General features: G+C 37.9%; 1 protein-coding gene across 2 annotated transcripts in view; it reads left to right on the forward strand.

Moving 5' to 3' along the window:
• Positions 1 to 24,921, forward strand: part of UGGT2 (UDP-glucose glycoprotein glucosyltransferase 2) — a 146,323-nt gene that overhangs the window by 15,872 nt on the left and 105,530 nt on the right. For both annotated transcript variants that reach the window (XM_010831523.1, XM_010831522.1), the window contains exons 4-8: positions 1,485 to 1,597; positions 6,120 to 6,294; positions 9,468 to 9,564; positions 18,503 to 18,575; positions 21,845 to 21,945. In XM_010831523.1, coding sequence (XP_010829825.1) covers positions 1,485 to 1,597; positions 6,120 to 6,294; positions 9,468 to 9,564; positions 18,503 to 18,575; positions 21,845 to 21,945 — 559 coding nt within the window. The remainder of the gene's footprint in view (positions 1 to 1,484; positions 1,598 to 6,119; positions 6,295 to 9,467; positions 9,565 to 18,502; positions 18,576 to 21,844; positions 21,946 to 24,921) is intronic.

A 24,921-nucleotide genomic window follows, 5' to 3' on the forward strand; every position in this document is an offset into this window, starting at 1 on the left:
GGTAGACCATGAACTTCCAGATGTTCAAGCTGAATTTACAAAAGCCAGAGCAACCGAGATCAAATTTCCAACATCTGCTGCATCATTGAAAAAGCAAGAGAATTCCAGAAAAACATCTATTTCTGCTTTATTGACTATGCCAAAGCCTTTGACTGTGGGGATCACAACAAACTGTGGAAAATTCTGAAAGAGATGGGAATACCAAACACCTGACCTGCCTCTTGAGAACTTTGTATGCAGGTCAGAAAGCAACAATTAGAACTGGACATGGAACAACAGACTGGTTCCAAATAGGAAAAAGAGTATGTCAAGGCTATATATAGACACCCTGCTTGTTTAACTTGTATGCAGAGTACATCATGAGAAATGCTGGACTGGATGAAGCACAAGCTGGAATCAAGACTGCCGGGAGAAATGTCAACCACCTCAGATATGCAGATAATACCATACTTATGGCAGAAAGCAAAGAAGAACTCAAGAGCCTCTTGGTGAAAGTGAAAGAAGAAAGTGAAAAAGTTGACTTAAAACTCAACATTCAAAAAACTAAGATCATGGCATCTGGTCCCATCACTTCATGGCAAATCGATGGGGAAACAATGGAAACAGTGACAGATTTTGTTTGGGGGGGCTCCAAAGTCACTGGAGATGGTGACTGCAGCCATGAAATTAAAAGACACTTACTCCTTGGAAGAAAAGTTATGACCAACCTAGATAGCATATTGAAAAGCAGAGATATTACTGTGCCAACAGAGGTCCCTCTCGTCAAAGGTATGGTTTTTCCAGTAGTCAATTATGGATGTGAGAGTTGGACTATAAAGAAAGCTGAGCGCAGAAGAATTGATGCTTTTGAACTGTGGAGTTGGAGAAGACTCTTGAGAGTCCCTTGGACTGCAAGGAGATCCAACCAGTTCATCCTAAAGGAAATCAGTCCTGAATATTCATTGGAAGGATTGATGCTGAAGCTGAAACTCCAATACTTTGGCCACGTGATGTGAAGAACTGACTCTTGGAAAAGACCCTGATGCTGGGAAAGATTGAAGGCCGGAGGAGAAAGGGATCGCAGATGAAAAGATGGTTGGATAGCATCAGTGACTCAATGGACATGAGTTTGAGTAATCTCTGGGAGTTGGTGATGGACAGGGAAGCCTGGTGTGCTGCAGTCCTTGGGGTCTCAAAGAGTTGGACACAATTGAGCAACGGAACTGAGATAAAGAAATAATGAGGACAAATCACCATTGAAATTAACTATAAAGAATATTTTAGTTTAATGGTACATTTTCAATAATTTCAAAGCATATTTTCGTACTATAAAGTTGATTTTGTTAAATTGTTAGATTCTTCCTCTGTATAGGTATTTTTACTTTAATTAGAGCAATAACTTAATAGTAGTTGATAAGCTATTTTAATCAAAGTAATATATGAGTTTTAAAAATGATATTGTAATTACCAGCTACTGTAGCTAAGTGTCATCTTTGAAATCTTAGATTGCAGCTGATGAGCCCCCACCAGAAGGCTGTGCTGCATTTGTGGTTATCCATAAGAAATACACCTGTAAAATTAATGAGATTAAAAAGCTGCTGAAGAAGGCTACTTCAAGGTAAATTAATGATAGCCTGTAGTAAAAGGAGCAGTTTATAAAAAGAGATGAAGGTTGAAATAGAAATTTCTTGCAATAAAAATTGTAATATTCTAAGACTGTGTTTAAAAAGAATGTGCTCTAAATATTCATCTGAGTCTTAAGTCCTTCTCTAAAATATATAAGTACTTTCAATATTTTGTCTTGATTAGCTTTTGATTTTAGAATACCAAAATACCATAAAACACATGAGAGAGATATTTTATATACATAAGTTATTTTTTTCAAATACAGACAGACCTCAAAGATATTGTGGCTTCATTTCCACCTCAAAAAAGTGAATACTGCCGTAATTCACTTGAAGTTTTTGGTATCCCAGTGCGTATGAAAGTTACGTCTATGCTAAACCATAGTCTGTTGAGTGTACAAATGACATTTTGTCTAAAAAATGTGTCTTACACATTTTTGTGTAAGACACAGATTAACATTTTGTCTTAAAAACACTTTATTGCTAAAAAGTGCTAACCATCTGAGCCTTCAGCAAGTCTTAATCTTTTTGCTGAAGGAGAGTGTGAAATACTGCGAGAATTAGAGAATCACAAAAATGTGACACAGACAGGGAGTGAGCAAGTGCTGTTGGAAGAATAGTACCATAGACTCGTTCAACAGAGTTGCCACAAACTTTAAGTGATTAATGCAGTTGTCTGTGAAGTGCAATAAATGAAGCAAAAAGCCCAATAAAACGAGGTATGCCTGTAAACATACATAACTGTGCATTTATCTAGACTATATCTCTTTAAATATAAATTGAATGTGTACCTTGGAAATTAAAAATTAATAACAAAAATACAGAATTACCATTTTATAAACACATTATTCAAAACATTTTTCTTCTTCCAAGTATTTAATGCAAATTAATATGAGAAGTAAGAAGGATATTATTAAGTTAGTAGTGATTTTTACAGAGTAGTATCCACCAGTAAGTGTTTTACTGCCTGATTGTTTATCCTTTAAACAGTATTAAAGTTGTTTCTCTAATCTTGAAAGAGTTATTTATATATTAGTAATGTATATTTAGTAATTCATATTAGTACTTATTTGTTGGAATCTTTCAAATATTTTCTTATATTTCATATTAATTTTAATATACAGAAACTTTTATGTAGCCTGATTTTTCCTTTATGTGTGTATGTTTTTATACTGAGACAGTTTTTTCCAAACCTGAGTAAGTAAGAGATTTTACTAATATTTTCCAGTAGCTTTCTTAAAGTTTTTATTTTACCTTAAACTTTTAATATATATATAATTTATTTTCATAGGAAGGCAAGTATCCAGTCAGATCTTTCCCCCCTTCAGGTGCTAGTCAGTTGTTATAGTCATCATATTTATGCTATGATCTATTTTATAACTGTTTGTTTTATACTGTTATGTTTCCTGTAACAGTGCTATGTTGTTAGTATTTATTGCTTTAATAATTTATTCCAGTGTCTCACAGGACAATTTCCTCTTCATAGCTGCTTTTTTCCCCCCTCCAAAAGTTCTTAGCTCTGCGCTCGTTGATGCTTTCAAACTAACACTAGAGTCCTTTTTCTCCTGTCAAACTGACTCCCTAAAAAACCTGGGTAGAGTTTTAATTAGAATTCTGTTAAATCTATTAGTTAATTTAAAGAATTTAAATGTTTACTATATCAAATCTCAGTGGATAACATCATATGTCTTCTGTTCACTCCTTCTTTTAAAACTTTGAAGTTTTATACTCTTCTCTGTTTTTAGAATAAGAAATAATTGTTTTATTTTATGAACTGTTTTTCACCTATTAAGATGAATTCAAAGTGTCTCTCTTTGGACATATTGTGTAATATATTTTAAACTATTACACCTTCTTTGTGTTGCTAGGGAAAACTTTGTTAATGGTGTGGTGTTAATTTTTGTTGATTGCTTATGCTTTTATTAAGGCTCATTTTTCTACTTTAATGAGATTAGCTGTTATTTAAACTATGCCCATTTTAATGTTATTCTAACTTCATATAGTGAATTAGGCAACCATGTTATTCTGTAAGAGTTAATTTAGCATAGGAATTATATATTCCTCTAAAGCATTAATAGACTGACTCCAAAATTGTCAGCCCTAATGTGTTTTTTTTCCTAGTTCATTTCATAAAGGGAATTTTGATAACTTTTAGTTTATAATTGCTATCGGTTTCTGACTTCTGATGTCTGATGTTTCAATTTTCTTATGGAAACTAAAATTAAATTTAAATATTTAATATTTAGATATTAAGTCTAAATTAATATAAGATTTAACACAAGGTTAACATCAAGCTGTTAGGAGAGGCACCCTGCCATAGACCTTGTGAATTCCTGCATATTCTTGCTGGGTCTGACAAGTAAAAAAGGCAAGAGCTGGACTGCTTTTTACTTGAACCATTTTTCATGGTTGTGTTTGTAGTGAGCAACCTTGAGGAATTACATAATTCCTAATTTTGAGAAGAAATTTCAAAATTTTGCTTTTGAAAAGAAGAGTGGGCATGTTATAAAAGGATGATTTCCCAGGTATGGTGTTCCTTGTACACCCAGTGTTTGTGTAGTATCCATTTGGGTCCATATTTTGTTAAACACACCCTGTTGTGAAACTTGGGGAGGTGTAATGCTCATTCTGCTTGCTATGTCCTGAGCAATAAAGTTCTTTGTCTTTGACACAAGAGTCTCATGTCTTCTGCCAGACATGAGGCATGACAGAAGCCCAACTTATTACTTTGTAAGTAAGCTGAAACCAAGCCATAGCCCTTTTACATTTCTTGACAGTTTTAGAAACAAGGGTGGAATGTTGACAGACAACATGGCTTTCTGGGAGAGGAAGGACAAGGGCCCCCTGGGTTTGGGAGACTCCCCTCTCTCTCCCCTTGCTGTTCTTCACTCCCTGTGCCTCTGGCTAGGTGATAGCAGTCTTCTGATACCTGCTATTGTAGCTCCTCATACAGAGTTTTAGGTCTTTGTTACTTCAGGAAAAGGCACCCAGTCTCAACTGATGTGGTTTGGAATATGCGCATAATGGGAAAGGGTATTAAAATGATCTCTAGGCCAATCCGGGCTTCCCAGGTGGAGCTGTGATACAGAACCCGCCTGCCAGTGCAAGAGATGTAAGAGACGTAGGTTGGATCCCTGAGTGGGAAAGATCCTCTGGAGGAGAACAACCCACTCCAGTATTCTTGCCTGGAGAATGCCATGGACGAAGGAGCTTGGTGGGCTATGGTCCATGGGGTTGCAAAGAGTCAGACACGACTGAAGCGACTTAGCATGCACACTAGGCCAATTCAATGTACTTTTATTTTTACTGTTTTGGTTCCCACATCTGAATCTGTAACTGGTATTGGTATTGTACATGTATATGCTTTGAGTGATGTGAATGCTTATGAAGTCTAGAGGGAGACGCTCTCATCGTGAGACTACCACATGTAGTACATTCCCAGGTGGTCCAACAGAAACAACATAGAATCCCAGGAGAAGAGGAAATCACAACTTCAGTTACAGACTGAATGGCTGCCTGAGTGCACAGGAATGCAGTTTCTGAGTACAACAGCACCACCTGCCTGACTCAGCCATCAAGTACACCCCCTTTTAAAAAGATAACTACTGCTAAGCTTTAGTTGAAACTGAACTCCTGACTCAGGAAGCCTTGTAACTCTACTATCTGATGTTTACATTTTGGCCTAAGTCAACTAGGATTCAATGACTAATAGGGTGGAAGGGACCCAGCAATTGTTTCTGGTCAACTGGAAACAGTATATTCAAGAGCACTGTTGCTTTGACCTTTTGTGATCTTAGGGTTACATGGTAAAGGGGCAGTGGTTCTCCTTTGGGACAAAGCACATGCCCCAGTCCCTTACCTGAAGTAAAATTTCTGACTCAGTGGGGCCGTCAGTTCTGTTATTCCCTTAAGGCTTGCATCAAGTTATTGATACATTCAGCTCAGTTTGAAGTTGATGGTGTCTTAGGGTTTCTGCTGCTGTCCATCCAGGCTCTGTGTGTGCTAAGTTGTGTCAGTCATGTCTGACTCTGCGACCCCATGGACTGTAGCCCGCCAGGCTCCTCTGTCCATGGGATTCTCCAGGCAAGAATACTGAAGTGGGTTGCCACGCCCTCTTCCAGGGCATCTTCCTGACCCAGGTATTGAACCTGCTTCTCTTATGTATTGTCCTGACCCAGGGATTGAACCTGCATCTCTTATATTTCCTGCATTGGGAGGCTAGTTCTTTACCACTGATGCCAACTGGGAAGCCCTCATCCAGGCTGCATCTATGTAAAACCAAAAGCAGATGGGCAGGATTCAAGGCAGTTCTCTTATCCCTGAAGAATCCTTGACCTCTAATGAAACTTGCTGCATTTTTACTGACCCTGGGCTGTTGCCAGTGGCCTACCTATCTGGTCTGCCGCTTGGAAGATGACCAACTGGCAGATTAGAGGCATCACTTTTTGGTTTCATGATTTATTTCTCATATGCTCTTTACTTTCAGTTCTTGTTTGTGTTTTGTTTTCATTTTAGGCCCAGACCATATCTGTTTAAAGGAGATCACAAATTTCCCACAGACAAAGAGAATTTACCAGTGATTATTCTCTATGCAGAAATGGGTACAAGAGCATTTCGTAAATTTCACGCAGTGTTGTCTGAAAAAGCTCAAAATGGGGAAATTCTTTATGTTCTTCGGCATTACATTCAGGTACATGCTTGCTTTATTCAAGATTACTTTGGCTATAAAAACTTTTTTATAACTACTTTTTATAATTTCTCTACTAGATTTTACATAATAACTTCTAGAATACTTATATCTGATAACACAACTATCAAATGTGAATTTTATGTGGAAAAATATATTGGGATTCTGTGTCTTTTCTGGAAAGTATCCTGTTTATGTTTCTTTCCCTTATCATATGTATATCTGGAACAGATTTACAACTTGGATAAAAAACAAAACCATACAACAATAGGATGCATAATATTTGGTAGGACTAATAAACATAGTTATTTTTAATTAAAATGTATCCATAATGAGGAAATCTAACTTGATATATTGATAGTATATATTAGTTCATTGTGCTAAGCATTGTACAGGAATGCTCTCAAACCAATCTGTTTGAAAGGGTGCTTACTTATTCAAGTTTCAGATCAAATGTGTAGTATTATCCCCCACTCTCCCGACTCTCACTGCTATCACACTCTACCACATTATTCTATTTTTAATGACTTCATAAAACGTATTACTATGCTATGTCAAATTTTATTTAACACCTCCACCCCCCACCAACACACACATACAACCAAACTCTCACCTCATACACTAAAATGGCTCTTAGAAGGACTTTTCTTTTTTACTTCTATATTCCAAACATGGAAAGAGTGTTTTAATTTGCACTTCCCAAAATATTCATGCTAAGTATTAATATACAATTCCTCTGTATCCATGGTTCAGAATCTGCAGGTTCAACCAACCAAGGATTATGTAATAGTGTAGTTTACAATTGGAAAAAAAATCCATGTATAATTCGATCATTGCACTTTACACAGTTCAAACCTATGTTGTTCAAAGGTTTGATTTGATTTGATATCAAATCATTATATTTATTGTACACTGTAAACTAATACAATGTTATATGTCAGTTATATCAGAAAAAGAATATGAGATTACAGTATATGTTTATCTTTTTTAAAGAAGTCCCCAAGTGATTTTAATATGCTCCTGCTGGGTGGCATTTTCATCTATTAAGAATCAGTGTCCCAGGCTGTTCTTTGGAGAATGTGACCATTAAATATACTTCTGTGAAAGCATACTCAACAGTTATCTGGGTACTTTGTAGCATCAAATTATAACCTATTTAATTAATTACATATTGTGCATCCAAAATAATTATACTGTAAATCTAGTCAACATGTAATTCTAATAAAAACAGAGTTATTCACGCTGCCTTTTGAACAGATGCCTTTTTTGTAGGGAAAGAAGAAATAAGATGATTAAGAAAGATTCCTCTCAACAGTTGATTTAGCTTGTGAGAATTTTTGGTTTGCAAATCCAAAGTTATTAAACTACAATTCAGATTTTTATATTAATGCATTTTCAAATAGAGAAAGTAAATATGAAATTAATGACCATTTATCTTTATTACTGAGGAGCTAATACTGTTCCAGAACTGATGATAGAAATTGGTTATGTGAAATTGCGTTTCTTTCATGAACTATAACAAGATATGTGAATTTAGAGCATAGCCACCAACTAATTGTCTTTTGAGTGGACAGTCAAAATGTATTTTTAAATTGAGCTGTATGAAATTGAAAACTCTTTAAAAGACTTTAAACTTTTCCAGATTACTATAATTATAAACAACCCAGTTTTCTTATGCTATCTTTTATTATAGCATATGCCTGAGAAATTAGCAAATTAAATTTTAGTGTGGGCAGCAATGTTAAACACTTTCTGCATATCTGAAGCTAATTCTTACATCATCTTATTTAAAAATAAAACAGTCCAGGAATAGTCACTCAGGTTATATACTTACTTATTTTTAAGACTTGGGGGGAAGTTTAGGGAGGAAAGAAGAGTTAAAAGAGTAGTATACTATTAAGATTTCTTTTCCATTTGGTGTCTGCCTCTTCCTCTGTCATGTGTAGGATTGGAAAACTGCCCTCATCCAGATCGTAGTTAAGCCCAAGGCATAACATCTTCATAGTTCAGTTCAGTTGCTCAGTCGTGTCCGACTCTTTGCGACCCCATGAATCGCAGCACTCAAGGCCTCCCTGTCCATCACCAACTCTGGAGTCTACCCAAACCCATATCCATCAAGTCGGTGATGCCATCCAGCCATCTAATCCTCCGTCTCCTCCTTCTCCTCCTGCCCCCAATCCTTCCCAGCATTAGGGTCTTTCCCAATGAGTCAACTCTTTGCATGAGGCGGCCAGAGTATGGAGTTTCAGCTTCAACATCAGTCCATCTTCACAGGAGTTTGCTAAGTACTAGCTTAAATAGGTTTTCTAACCCATGGAAAAATATGCCAAATGGTAATGATTATAGCACAACTGATAAGAATTCAGTCTAGAAGCCAGAAAGAACCTTAGACATCTTCTAAAGTTTACATGTATTCATCCAGGTTGCTTACTTTTTTAAAAAAAATGACTTTTTTTTCTTATGGTAATTTCTAGAAGTACATTTTATGTTTGCCCTTAATATATAAGGTGAAAGAAAGTAAGGTACCAAATTCTGATCACAAATACTTCAGACAACTCAGTTTTAGGCAAATTGTGACCTCTCACTGCAAGGATAGGTGCTAATCTGTGGCATTTGGTATATTTTAATCATCGAGAAACATGAAGAAAGAACTGAATAGGTTGCTCAAGGCACTGAGTTTTTTTGTTTCTTTTGCCTCTACTTTCCAGTATTTGCTTTTGGGGACACTCTAGTTGCCCTCCATACAGACAACTAGCAAATGAAAGCACTTACTGGTTTAGGAAATGTTGTGTAGTTCTCCCCAAAGAGTACAGTTTTGTTGAAAGTCACTTGTATTGGATCCTCTGTTAATTAACTCATGGGAAAGATGGCAAAATTATCATGGTATAACAGAAAAAGATCAGATACTTTTTTCATTGTAAGAGTAATTAAAACATTAGTGTCATGACAGAGGTTTTAGAAAGTAAAGAAGTGGTCATCAATAAGTTTCTAGTTCCTTGATAGACTATCTCTAAAGAGAATATAAATATCCCCTGAATAGCAGTATTTCACAGTGATTAAAAACTTCAGTATTAATGATTTACCCTCATGTCCTAACACACAGTCATTCTGAATTCAAAAGCAGGTGTTTGACAAAATATTTTCTTTCTTTTAAAAAAAAAAATGTGTTTGAACAGAAACCATCCTCACAGAAAATGTATTTATCTGGCTATGGTGTGGAGCTAGCGATTAAGAGTACAGAATACAAAGCATTGGATGATACTCAAGTCAAAAGTAAGTTTATTCTCTCTGTTTGTGTAGAAAAAATTTGGAGGGTTACATACTATCATTTAATCCTACACATGTTAATTTGAGGCTGGAGGCAATTTAATTTTAAACTAAAATGTATTTCATGTTATTATGCTCTCAGAAATTTCAAAAATTGGAAGTAGCATATTATTTTGGTTATATTCAATGGCTTCCCAGTCATTTTCAGCAACATATAAAAATTGATACTACATATAGGATTTGTAGAAGCAATAGATGAGGCTGCTTATGACTACGAGGGGGCTCACCCAGTTCAGACTGGCCTGTGATGTACCTAATCATCCCCTGGGGGCAAAGATGGTGGATCTAAAGGGGTTGTGTCATGGTAAACCTGAAACTCACTGGTAGCACTGCTTTACAAAGCTTGGTCTGAAGTATTTATTTTTAATAAAGTTAGTTTTGTATTGTGTTTTTGTTTTGAAATGGGATGGGAAAGTCCTGTGAATATTTGGTTAGATTGATTAGATCTGCAATCTACCAATCCAGTATCTATGTTCTGTGTACTGAGTGCATGCTCTAGATGAAAGAATCTGGAGATCTAAAAACGGTAAAGAATTTTTCGGATTCTTATGGAAATCTTTTATTACCTGGCTCATTGGAAATGTATTTATACCTGATTCTTGGTTAAGAATTTCTAATTCATTCTGTTACATGCTCTCTGATGCTGCTTCTGCTTCCGCTTTGTTTTTCTATTCAAGCTCTGGTCCTAGAGGCCTTGTTCTGATTACAGCTTAGCTCTAGTCCCTCCTACTGAGTGTGCTACAGATCAACATCTGTATTATTGCAATTGAAATCCTGCTGGTTGCTGAAAAAGTATAGCAGAAATAGTAATACCCAGATTTTTTATATTTCCATATAGCTTGTATATTGCTCTACAGTGCTTTATAATTTAGTGTCTTGTTTAGTGCTTCCCACTGGTAAAGAATCTGTCTGACAGAACAGGAGACATAAGAGACTTGGGTTCAATCCCTGGGTCAGGAAGATCCCCTGGAGGAGAGCATGACAACCCACTCCAGTACTCTTGAATGGAGAATCCCGTGGACAGAGGAGGCTGGCGGCCTGCGGTCCATAGGATTGCAAAGAGTCGGACACGACTGAAGTGACTCAACACGCACATGCACACACACATCTTATTTAACAGTCATGGTAGTAGCATAGGCATTTTCTAACTGTCCTTAGGCTTGTAGAAGTTTCTTTAAAAAGTCATGTGATATTCAACAATAAAACAATTTTAAAAAGTCATGTGATTACATATATTACCTATATTACAAACTGCAGGTTAACTTTTATCATATATTTGGAATATATCTTCTCTCCATTCTACTTGCCACTCCTTTAGTTCACTTCTTTTTTCCCCCCTCTGCTTATGACTATCAGTCTTCCAACTGACCTTCTCTTCAGGACCCTTAATCCTCTTATCTCCAAAAGAGAATAATCCATCTGTTCTCCACAGTACTTTCTGATTGAACTTCCTGTGTTCAATCAGAACTTCTGACTTTGTGATTCTACCAATTAAAAACCCTTAGTTACCTAAATAACTAAGTAACCCTAGTGGTTCCTTGTAACCTCCTCATAAATTAAAGTCCTATTATACAATGGAGCTTTCCACAGCTTGGCCTCTTTCTGCCTTCTTACTGCCTCTCAGACCTCTCATTTGTACCCTGTGGTCCTGTAACACTGCACTACTATACAGAACAATTTTCTGTTTCCTGGATGGGTCCATGTATTGCTCTGTGCCAAGGCTTTATGACCTCTGGAGTACTTTCATCCCTTAGCATATGCTGTTCCTCTGTCTGAAACCTTCCTTTCACCTCTTACTTGTCTGAGGCCTGCTCATCTTTTAAGAATTGTATGTCTCTGTCAGTACCTCTGAGATGGCTGCCTATGTTCCTGCTCTGTCAGAGGAGGATTTTTCCATTTTCTGTATTCCATATGTTTTGTCCTTCCTTTTGGAAAAGTTTTAAACAGTCTGTTAAAGCTGTCTATTTGTCTCTCTCATTTACCACCCAGTAAGGTTTGTGTCTTTTGCATGTCTCCTCCTGGTGTCTATCTGGCAGGCAGTGGGCATTATAGAAGGCAGTCAGTAATGTTTACCTGATTAAAGCATTCCAGGGTTTTTAGTTGTGGTCTTAGAAGTCCAGACTCTCAGACGAATAAGAACGGAGAAGTGTACTTTATGCCCTCTGATGGAACATAGCCCCTTGCTGTAAAAGGTCACAGATTCTTACAACCTGAAGTACCCTCAAACACACCCTTACTACACTGTATACTATAACAATTTGGTAAGTAAAGGAGAGGGGAAAGGAAATGAATATAAAATATATCTTTATCCTTTGAGACCATGAGTTTTGGTGTCTATCTAAAGGTTTCATGATTATGTCTGAAGGTGTCAGAAATATGTGAAAACTCCTGTATGTTTTAGGGTTTAGATTTCTTGTTGGCATAAGAATAAGCCCAGGGTTTCTTGCAGACTTCTTGGTTTATCAGTTCACTCTAGTTCAATTGCTCATTAGAGTCTGACACTTTGCGACCCCATGTACTGCAGCACACCAAGCCTCTCTGTCCCTCACCAACTCTTGGAGTTTACTCAAACTCATGTCCATTGAGTCGGTGATGCTATCCAACCATCTTCTCCTCTGTCGTCCCTCTCTCATCATGTCTTCAGTCTTCCCAGCATCAGGGTCTTTTCCAGAGAGTCAGTTCTTCGCATCAGGTGGCCAAAATATTGGAGTTTCAGCTTCAGCATCAGTCCTTCAAATGAATATTCAGGACGGATTTCCTTTACGATGGACTGGTTGGATCTCATTGCAGTCCAAGGGACTCTCAGGAGTCTTCTCCAACACCACAGTTCAAAAGCATCAATTCTTCAATGCTCAGCTTTCTTTATAGTCCAACTCTCACATCCATACATGACTATGGGAAAAACCATAGCTTTGACTAGATGAACCTTTGTTGGCAAAGTAATGTCTCTGCTTTTTAATATGCTGTCTAGCTTGGTCATAACTTTTCTTCCAAGGAGTAAGCATCTTTTAATTGCATGGCTGCAGTCACCTTCTGCAGTGATTTTAGAGCCCCCAAAAATAAAGTGTCACTTTCCACTGTTTCCCCATCTATTTCCCATGAAGTGATGGGACCAGACCATGATCTTAGTTTTCTGAATGTTGAGTTTTAAGCCAACTTTTTCACTCTTCTCTCAAGAGGCTCTTTAGTTCTTCACTTTCTGCCATAAGGGTGGTGTCATCTGCATATCTGAGGTTATTGATATTTCTTGCAGGAATGTTGCTTCCAGCTTGTGCTTCATCAAGTCCAGCATTTCTCATGATGTACTCTGCATACAAGTTAAATCAGCAGGGTGACAATATACAGCCTTGATGTACTCCTTTCCCTGTTTGGAACCAGTCTGTTGTTCCATGTCCAGTTCTAACTGTTGCTTCCTGACCTGCATACAGGTTTCTCAAGAGGCAGCTCAGGTGGTCTGGTATTCCCATCACTTTCAGAATTTTCCACAGTCTTTTGTGATCCACACAGTCAAAGCCTTTGGAATAGTCAATAAAGCAGAAGTAAATGTTTTTCTGGAACTCTCTCACTTTTTCAATGATCCAACAGATGTTGGGATTTGACCTCTGGTTCCTCTGCCTTTTCTAAAACCAGCTTGAACATCTATCTGGAAGTTTACGGTTCACATACTGTTCAATTTGACTTGGAGAATTTTGAGCATTACTTTACTAGCGTGTGAGATGAGTGCAATTGTGCGGTAGTTTGAGCATTCTTTGGCATTGCCTTTCTTTGGGATTGGAATGAAAACTGACCTTTTCCAGTCCTGTGGCCACTGCTGAGTTTTCCAAATTTGCTGGCATATTGAGTGTGGCATTTTCACAACATCATGTTTTAGGATTTGAAATAGGTAAACTGGAATTCAGCCACCTCCACTAGCTTTGTTTGTAGTGAGGCTTCCTAAATCCCACTTGACTTCCCATCCCAGGATGTCTGGCTCTAGGTGAGTGATCACACCATTGTGTTTATTTGGATCATAAAGATTTTTGTTCTTCTTGCCACCTCTTCTTAATATCTTCTGCTTCTGTTAGGTCCCTACCATTTCTGTCCTTTATTGTGCCCATCTTTGCATGAAATGTTCTCTTGGTATCTCTGGTTTTCTTGAAGAGATCTCTAGCCTTTCCCATTCTATTGTTTTCCTCTATTTCTTTGCATTGATCACTGAGGAAGGCTTTCTTATCTCTCCTTGCTATTCTGTGGAACTCTGCATTCAAATGGATGTATCTTTTCTTTTCTCTTTGCCTTTTGCTTCTCTTCTTTTTATAGCTATTTGTAAGGCCTCTTCAGACAACCATTTTGCCTTTAGACATTTCTGTTTCCTGGGGATGGTCTTGATCACTGCCTGCTCTACAGCGTCACAAACCTCCATCCATAGTTCTTCAAGCACTCTATCAGATCTAATCCCTTGAATCTATTTGTCATTTCCACTGTATAATTGTAAGGGATTTGATTTAGGTCATACCTGAATCATCTAATGGTTTTCCCTACTTTCTTCAGTTTAAGTCTGAATTTGGCAATAAGGAGTTCATGGTCAATGCTATAGTCAGCTCCTGGTCTTGTTTTTGCTGACTTTATAGAAGTTCTCCATCTTTGGCTACAAAGAATATAATTGATCTGATTTTTGGTATTAACCATCTGGGGATGTCCATGTGTAGAGTCTTCTCTTGTGTTGTTGGAAGAGGGTGTTTGCTATGACCAGTGTGTTCTCTTGGCAAAACTCTGTTAGCCTTTGCCCTGCTTCTTTCTGTACCCTAAGGCCAAATTTGCCTGTTACTCCAGCTGTTTCTTGACTTCCTACTTTTGCATTCCAGTCTGCTATAATGAAAAGGACATCTTTTTTGGTTGTTAGTTCTAGAACGTCTTGTAGGTCTTCATAGAACCGTTCAGCTTCAGCTTCTTCAACATTACTGGTCAGGATATCAGTTCAGTCCAGTTCAGTCTCCCAGTCATGTCTGACTCTTTGTGACCCCATGGACCGCAGCACGCCAGGCCTCCCTGTCCATCATCAACTCCCGGAGTTTACTCAAACTCACGTTCATTGAGTCGGTGATGCCATCCAACCATCTCATCCTCTTTTGTCCCCTTCTCCTCCCACCTCCAATCTTTCCCAGCATTAGGGTTTTTTCAAATGAGTCAGCTCTTTGCATCAGGTGGCCAAAGAATTGGAGTTTCAGCTTCAACATCAGTCTTTCAATGAACACTCAGGACTGATCTCCTTTAAGATGGACTGGTTGGATCTCCTGGTAGTCCAAGGGACTCTCAAGAGTCTTCTCCAACACCACAGTTCAAAAGCATCAATTCTTCGGCATTCAGCTTTCTTTATAGTCCAACTCTCACATCCATACATGACTACTGGTAAAACCATTGCTTTGACTAGATGGACCTTTGTTGGCAAAGTAATGTCTCTGCTTTTGACTATGCTGTCTAGGTTGGTCATAACTTTCCTTCCACAGAGTAAGCATCTTTTAATTTCATGGCTGCAGTCACCATGTGCTGTGATTTTAGAGCCTGAAAAAATTAAATCTGCTGTTTCCACTCTTTCCCCATCTATTTGCCGTGAGGTGATTCTACCAGAAGCCATGATCTTAGTTTTCTGAATGTTGAGCTTTAAGCCAACTTTTTCACTCTGCTGTTTCACTTTCATCAAGAGGCTCTTTAGTTCTTCTTCACTTTCTGCCTTAAAGGTGGTGTCATCTGCATAGACTTGGATTACCGTGATAGTGAATGGCTTGCCTTGGAAATGAACAGAGATCATTCTGTCATTTTTGAGATTGCATCCAAGTACTGCATTTTGGACTCTTTGCTTGACTATAATGGCTACTCCATTTCTTCAAAGGCATTCTTGCCCATAGTAGTAGATATAATGTTAATCTGAGTTATTAAGAGGTGGCAACAGTACACTGAAGAACTATACAAAAGAAAACTTCATGACCCAGACAGTCATGATGGTGTGATCACTCACCTAGAGCCAGACATCCTGAAATGTGAAGTCAAGTGGGTCTTAGGAAGTATAACTACGAAAAAAGCTAGTGGAGGAGATGGAATTCCAGTTGAGCTATTTCAAATCCTAAAAGATGATGCTGTGAAAGTGCTGCACTCAATATGCCAGCAAATTTGGAAAACTCAGCAGTGGCCACAGGACCAGAAAAGGTCAGTTTTCATTCCAATCCCAAAGAAAGGCAATGCCAAAGAATGCTCAAACTACCGCACAATTGCACTCATCTCACACGCTAGTAAAGTAATGCTCAAATTCTCCAAGCCAGGCTTCAGCAATATGTGAACAATGAATTTCCAAATGTTCAAGCTGGATTTAGAAAATGCAGAGGAACTAGAGATCAAGTTGCCAACATCCGCTGGATCATGGAAAAAGGAAGAGAGTTCCAGAAAGTCATCTATTTCTGCTTTATTGACTATGCCAAAACCTTTGACTGTGTGGATCACAGTAAACTGTGGAAAATTCTGAAAGAGATGGGAATACCAGACCACCTGGCCTGCCTCTTGAGAAACCTGTATGCAGGTCAGGAGACAACAGAACTGGACATGAAACAACAGACTGGTTCCAAATAGGAAAAGGAGTACGCCAAGGCTATATATTGTTACCCTGCTTAACTTATAGGCAGAGTACATCATGAGAAATGTTGAGCTGGAGGAAGCACAAGCTGGAATCAAGATTGCCGGGAGAAATATCAATAACCTCAGATATGCAGATAACACCACCCTTATGGCAGAAATTGAAGAAGAACTAAAGAGCCTCTTGATGAAAGTGAAAGAGGAGAGAGAAAAAGTTGGCTTAAAGCTCAACATTCAGAAAACTAAGATCATGGCATCTGGTCCCGTCAGTTCATGGCAAATAGATGGAGAAACAGTGACTGTATTTTTCTGGGCTCCAAAATCACTGCAGATGGTGATTGCAGCCATGAAATTAAAGACGCTTACTCCTTGGAAGGAAAGTTATGACCAACCTAGACAGCGTATTAAAAAGCAGAGACATTACTTTGCCAACAAAGGTCCGTCTAGTCAAGGCTATGGTTTTTCAAGCAGTCGTGTGAGCGTGTTAGAGTTGGACTATAAAGAAAGCTGAGCGCCAAAGAGCTGATGCTTTTGAACTGTGGTGTTAGAGAAGACTCTTGAGAGTCCCTTGGACTGCAAGGAGATCCAACCAGTCCATCCTAAAGGAGATGAGTCCTGGGTTTTCATTGGAAGGACTGACGTTGAAGCTGAAACTCCAAAACTTTGGCCATCTGATGCAGAGAGCTGACTCATTTGAAAAGACTCTGATGCTGGGAAAGATTGAGAGCAGGAGGAGAAGGGGATGACAGAAGATAAGATGGTTGGATGGCATCACCTACTCAATGGACATGGGTTTGGGTGGACTCCAGGAGTTGGTGATGGACAGGGAGGCCTGGCGTGCTACGGTTCATGGGGTCACAAAAAGTTGGACACGACTGAGCGAATGAACTGAACTGAACTCAGTTAAATTCACCTATTCCAGTCCATTTTAGTTCTCTGCTTCCTAAAATGTCGATGTTCATTCTTGCCATCTCCTGTTTGACCACTTCCAATTTGTCTTGATTCATGGACCTAACATTCCAGGTTCCTATGCAGTATTGCTCTTTATAGCATCAGACTTTACTTCTGTCACCAGACACATTCACAACTGGGTGGTGTTTTTGCCTTGGCTCTGTCTCTTCATTCTTTCTGAAGTTATTTCTCCACTGTTCGCCAGTAGCATATTAGGCACCTACTGACCTGGGGAGTTCATGTTTCAGTGTCCTATTTTTTTGCCTTTTCATACTGTTCATGGGGTTCTCGAGGCAAGAATACTGAAATGGTTTGCCATTCCCTTGTCCAGTGGACCACGTTTTGTCAGAACTCTCCACTATGACCTGTTCATCTTGGGTGGCCCTAAATGGCATGGCTCATAATTTCCTTGAGTTAGACAAGGCTCTGGTCCATGTGATCAGATTGGTTAGTTTTCTGTGCTTGTAGTTTTCAGTCTGTCTGCTCTGATGGAGAAGGGTAAGAGGCTTATGGAAGCTTCCTGATGGGAGAGACTGACTGAAGTGGAAATTGGGTCTTGTTCTGATGGGTGGGGCCTTGTTCAGTAAATCTTTAATCCAATTTTCTGTTGATGGGTGGGGCTGTGTTCCCTCCTTGTTATTTCAGTTCAGTTCAGTCACTCAGTCACGTCCAACTCTTTTCGACCCCATGAATCACAGCACGCCAGGATTCCCTGTCCATCACCAACTCCTGGAGTTCACCCAAACTCATATCCATCGAGTCAGTGATGCAATCCAGCCATCTCATCCTCTGTTTTCCTCTTCTCCTCCTGCCCCAAATCCGTCTCAGCATCAGGGTCTTTTCCAATGAGTCAGCTCTTCACGTGAGGTGGCCAAAGTATTGGAGTTTCAGCTTCACCATCAGTCCTTCCAATAAACACCCTTGTTATTTACCTGTGACCAAACTATGGTGAAGGTAATGAAGATAATGGTGACCTCCTTCAAAAGGTCCCATGCACGCACTGCTACACTCAGTGCGCCCCACCCTTCAGAGGCCAACCCATGCCTCTGGACTTGGACACTTTGGGCAAGTCTGGATCAGTCTCTTGGTTTATCACTCTAGTATAAAATAGAGCTTGACTACAAAATGATCTATAGAGCATATAGCTGGTTGTAAAGTATTTAGTATTCAAGCTTGTTTACTAAGAGAGCACACTCTTATATCATTAGACTGATCCATGAAAGAAAAGGTAAAAAAAAATGCAATTTGATTTTGAGTTCTAATTTTTTGTCACATATTCCTCTTCCAGTCTGAAATATGTTCATTTTATGTTTTTGTTTTCAAAATATAGCTGTGACTAATACTACTGCAGAAGATGTTACTGAAACAAATGAAGTTCAAGGATTTCTTTTTGGGAAATTAAAGTAAGTCTGAATAGAAATGAAACTATTACTATACTCTTAAGCTTGTTTTTAAAGGAATAGATTCAATATGTTGTGTTGGCGTATTTTTCACATTCTAAATGTACATATTACTGTTTTTATTACAAAAGTAACACAGGGTTAATGCAAAAAAGCTCAAAATTGAAAAATAATCACTAATTCCACAGGACAATGAGTACGATTAGAGATAATGGAAATTTAAAATGATCAGAGTTATCTCTGGCAAAAACTAAAAAAAAATTTGTAGAATCTTTTCTGATGGGTTACACAATTCATAGTTTTTATTGGCTTTTTAACATAAAAAAATCAGCACTTTTATGTCTTAAAAGAGAAAATATTTATTTCCCTAAATTTCTGTCACAAGATTGCCATATTAAATACCTTTTAACTTCTGGTCTTCATTTTATATACACATATAAGTAACCTTTCCAAAAGTAAACTTCTCCTGCTTTGCTTTTCCTGCATCACTGAATGAAGACAAGGAATAGGATGGTGAGTGCTCTCTGAATGTTAACGGATGGGAATTTTAGTTTTATGTGTGGTTTTTCTTATTAACAAGAAGGGCAAGTTTGTGATTCCATTATAAAGGCAAAATTAATTAAAAATAAAGAACCATTTTTATTAATATCTTTAGTTCTTATTTAATATTACAAATATGTATAAAGGATACTTATGTCAGTTCTGTGAGGAGATAATTGTACAGAGCAAAGGGAACATTTTTGGACATTATATTGCTTTATACAGATGACTGAATTACATTTCTGTAGTTTGCTGGACAAATTCTATGCTTGTAACCTGTTAATGCTTCTTGTAAAATGGATTTAAGGAAGGTTTTTATTTAGTAGATAACATTTTTATTCCATTTCCAGCTATGTCTCACATCATAGAATCCATACTTTCTTAAACATAACTATTTATGGGAATACATTGCTTGTATTCCAAAAAGCCTTTGGAACTCTGGGATATTAGTTTTTTTGGAGAGGAAGTATCCAGGTTTTACATAATTGTTTTAAGCAAAAAGCTTTTGCTTTGATGTATTGTATGAATAATGTCTTTTTGCCTGGATTACATACATAATTTTACCAGTAAAAATTATCATTAAGCTTATGATTAAAGATGAAAAGCAACACAACAGCTCTTACAAACTTAATATTACTCTGTAACAAAATATTGTGAAAGGAGTGGTAAATTCATAGTGAACCTCTTTTCAAAGAAGTTCTATTGCTTTTTCACTATAAGAGCAGTCTTGATTAGTTTTCAAATGTAGTCCCACATTGGAATAAAATTTCAACATAGGACATTGCAGTACATGTATTACAGTTAACTATGAGATGACTCCATTTATGTATGCATGTTCTGTATATTTAGTTTTCCTCTCACTTTAAAATACTCATTTCTCCTTACTGTTGAAAATACAAAATTTATTTATAAATTGTGCCAATAGCTAGATAAACTTTTAAAAAAAGAATTCTCTCTAATCATAGGAAGTGGTACTATGTGTTGAGTTCATGAGAGATTGGAGAATAAGATGATAATTTTTATTATATGTATGGTAAAATGCCATTCTTCTGCATTATTATTTGTCAGTCTTTAAGAATACCTCAGTTCAGTTCAGTCGCTCAGTCATGTCCCACTCTTTGCAACCCCATGAACCGCAGCACGCCAGGCCTCCCTGTCCATCATCAACTCCCGGAGTCCACCCAAACCCAAACCCATGTCCACTGAGTCAGTGATGCCATCCAACCATTTCATCCTTTGTTATCCCCTTCTCTGCACGCCTTCAATCTTTCCCAGCATCATGGTCTTTTCAAAAGAGTCAGTTCTTCGCATCAGGTGGCCAAAGTATTGGAGTTGCAGCTTCAGCATCAGTCCTTCCAATGAATATTCAGGACTGATTTCCTTTAGGATGGACTGGTAGGATCTCTTGCTGTCCAAGGGACTCTTCAGGAGTCTTCTCCTATACCACAGTTCAAAAACATCAATTCTTCGGTGCTCAGCTTTCTTTATAGTCCAACTCTCACATCCATACATGACTACTGGAAAAACCATAGCTTGGACTAGACGGATCTTTGTTGGCAAAGTAATGTCTCTGCTTTTGAATATGCTATCTAGGTTGGTCATAACTTTCCTTCCAAGGAGTAAGCGTCTTTTAATTTCATGGCTGTAGTCATCATCTGCAGTGATTTTGGAGCCCCAAAAAATAAAGTCTGTCACTGTTTCCACTGTTGCCCCATCTATTTGCCATGAAGTTGTGGGACCAGATGCCATGATCTTAGTTTTCTGAATGTTGAGTTTTAAGCCAACTTTTTCACTTTTCCTCTTTCATTTTCATCAAGAGGCTCTTTAGTTCTTCTTTGCTTTCTGCCATAAGGGTGGTGTCATCTGCATATCTGAGGTTGTTGACATTTCTCCCGGCAATCTTGATTCTAGCTTGTGCTTCATCCAGCCCAACATTTTGCATGATGTACTCTGCATATAAGTTAAATAATCAGAGTGCAAATATATTAGCCTTGACGTACTTTTTTCCTGATTTGGAACCAGTCTGTTGTTCCATGTCCAGTTCTAACTGTTGCTTCTCGAACTGAATATAGATTTCTCAGGATACAAGTCAGGTGGTCTGGTATTCCCATCTCTTTAAGAATTTTGCACATTTTATTGTGATCCACACAGTCAAAGGCTTTGGCATGGTCAATAAAGCAGAAGTAGGTGTTTTTCTGAAACTCTCTTGCTTTTTCCATGATCCAATGAATCATGATCAGCAAATTGTAATATGTAGGTATGTTTAATTGGGCAAAATTATCTTATTTAAATTTTCTTTATAAGTTTCGAAGATGGAACTTTTCAGAAATAAGCTAAAATTTTATGGGACGCATTGATGTCTTTCTTTATAAAATAATGTTTGTTTTTAATTATAAAAGCCAGACTTGCAATTTATAAAATGTTAAAGACAACATGTATAACATAAAAACTAATAATTCTGTCCTCATCCTTGGATCCCTTACAGGTAATGTTAACAAATGACAGTATATATCTCCATATTTTGTTTTGTTTTATACATTGAAAAAAAGAAGACATGCATGTCCCCTTCTGTATTTTTAAATTCTGTCACTATAACTGCATCATTATTATTATCTTGAACCATTAGTTTGTGTTTAAGTATTAGGAAGAGATAATTTCAAAAATATACTGCTTGTATAATAGTGGTTTATAATATGTGATGATAATTAACATTACTTAATATTCTAATACAGAGAAAGATATTCAGATCTTAGAGATAATCTGACAATATTCCAAAAATACCTGATTGAGAGTAATAAAGAAATGATGCCTTTGAAAGTCTGGGAGCTACAAGGTACAGTATTTCAGTCTATGTTAAAATAGCGTATTGGTAACTGATTTCTGTCTTATTAAATATGCTTTTATATAACATGATGTAAATTATTTCTTAGGCAATAATAATTACTAATTATGTGACTAATATGCATTACTTTTTGTGGACATAAAATTTAATTGAAATGTTATTCATCAAGTAAGTTATATTTTATCTCTGGAAGATTTAAAATTATATGATGTGCAGTTATCTGGTATTACCCAATCATTTTTAAAGTATGTATGAGTTATCTTGTATGTTCATCTCAAATATTAAACTATATTTCAGGGTATCTACAGCACTGGTTAAAAATCCTGATTAGTAAGTTAAGAGAAATCAGAACTAAATCTTAGTTTTCTTCTCTTTAAAATTTTCATCTTTAGAGACCATTGCATATTTCATTATGACCTCAAAATAGCTTCTGTACTGACATCCTATAAGCAGGTATTTTGAGACCAAAATTTAGTTTGGATTAAACTGTAATTCCTTTTCAGTTTTTAATTTTCTATTTTATTTATAATTTCTAGTGGGTCATAGTGATGTCCTTTTTCTGTGGAATCCATAACTTTTATTATATCTCATCAACTTCTTTTAATACAACAGCCAATTGAAATATACTTGATGCATTATACAGTTCACCATTTAAAGAGTAGAATTAAGTGTAGTATATTTTTAGAGATTTTTAACTGTCACCGTACTCAGTTTTAGGGCTTCCCTGGTAGCCCAGTGATAAAGGAACCACCTGCAGTGCAGGAGGTGCAGGAGCTGTGCGTTTGATCCCTGAGCTGGGAAGATCCTTGGAGAAGGGCATGGCAACCCACTTTAGTACTCTTGCCTGGAGAATCCCTTGGACAGAGGAGTCCGAAGGCTACAATCCATAGGGTCACACAGAGTCGGACATGACTGAAGCAACTTAGCACAGCACACACAATCAGTTTTAGAGTATTTTCCTCACCCCTCCCCGAAGAAACCAACATACCCATATTCAGCCACTTTCCATGACTCTCCAACTCTTCCAGCTGTAGACAGACAACAGTCTACTTTCTTCTCCAAAATGTTCTCCACCATGCCTTCCTTCAGGGGATCTTCCCAACCCAGAGATTGAACCCATGTCTCCCATATTGCAGGTGGATTCTTTAATGTCTGAGCCACCACCACCACCAACAATGTGCATGCTTAGTCGTGTCTGACTCTTTGCAACCCCATGGACATGATTGCACAAGGATGCACACTGTTGGTGGTGGTGGCTCAGACAGTAAAGAATCCACCTGCGATACGGGAGACCTGGGTTCAGTCCCTGGGTTGGGAAGATCCCCTGAAGGAGGGCATGGTGGAGAACATTTTGGAGGAGAAAGTAGACTGTTGCTTTCCACCAGGGAAACCCAAAGTGTTCTCCAAGGGACCCATAATTTAGAAAAGTGTAAGTAATAGAGTGCTTTTAAAGACTGGTAAACAGAGAACATGCATAGTTAGCTTAGTTTTAATTAACCTCCGTAATGTCTGTGTAAGGTATATTTGAATGGACTAGAAATAGGAAGTCTAGTTAAGACATCATTGAATTAGTATAGTGAGAGACAGAACCTTTGCTGTGGTAGAGACATAGATGGGCAGGCTGGATTTAGCAAATATTCAGGAGATTAAAAGACTCAAAGATGACTTTAAAATTTCCAGCTTGGAGCCTCTGTAGAGAGAATATAAAACAGGCTTGGGGTTGAATACAGGGTTCAGAAATAATCAGACTGGCATTTAAAAAATTGACTTAAAGTAATTGTGACATATTCAGATGACCAGTTCCAGGGGTGGGGTGAATACAAAGTCCTTATACTGAAAGGAGAAGATTTTAAAAGTGGAAAATGTTAGCATAGAGGTTTTTTGAAGGTGGAGGTGCTAACTGAAAGTGCATAGTAACCAAATTAGTGCACAAGGGAGAGTCTGCTCATTTATGTGGGACAAGCAGACACAATGGAATGATGATGATGAGAGATGGAAGAGCATGTCACAGAAGCCAAGGAAATAGATTCAGGAGAAGGGAAGTGACCAAGACCTTTTCCTTTTTTGATTGATTTAACAAATATTTATTGAATTTCTGCTAGCAATCAGTAATGTCCCTACAACCATGGTTTTATAATTTTTGGCTGACACCTGGAGTAGGAAATATATTTTACATCAAGACCATACAACAAATGTATAATGCGTTAATACATAGATACACTTAAAAAAAAAAAAAAACTTCACTATAGATATGTATGTTTACTGTGTGTGTGTATATGTGTGTTAGTTGTTCAGTCGTGTCTGACTCTCTGCTACCCTATGGACTGTAGCTGACCAGGTTCCTCTGTCCATGGGATTTTCCAGGCAAGAATACTGGATTGGGTAGCCATTCCCTTCTCCAGGAGATCTTCCCAACCCAGGGATCGAACCCAGGTCTCCTGCATTGCAGGCAGATTCTTTACCATCTGAGCCACCAGGGAAGCCCCGTATACGTTTACTGAAAGAGAAAGTGAAAGCCACTCAGTTATGTCTGACTCTTTGTGACCCCATGGACTATACGGTCCATGGAATTTTCCAGGCCAGAATACTGGAGAGGGTAGCCTTTCCCTTCTCCAGGGGATCTTCCCAACCCAGAGATAGAACCCAGGTCTCCCTCATTGTAGACGGATTCTTTACCAGCTGAGCCACAAGGGAAGCCCAAGGATACTGGAGTGGGAAGCCTGTCCCTTCTCCAGTGGATCTTCCCTACCCAGGAATCAAACCGGGGTCTCCTACATTGCAGGCGGATTCTTTACCAACTGAGCTATCAGGGAAGCCCAATACTACATTTTATTAATTCTGATAAAACTTTCATTATACCCTGTTTCATTTGATTAAAAAAACCTTCCCATTACCCATTAATCTGATTTCACTACCGACTAATGGGTTGCAACTGACACTTTGGAAAACACATATTCCAAAGGTAAA

This window comes from Bison bison, unplaced genomic scaffold, assembly GCF_000754665.1.
Source record: "Bison bison bison isolate TAMUID 2011002044 unplaced genomic scaffold, Bison_UMD1.0 scf7180017864527, whole genome shotgun sequence".
Lineage (NCBI taxonomy): Eukaryota > Metazoa > Chordata > Mammalia > Artiodactyla > Bovidae > Bison > Bison bison.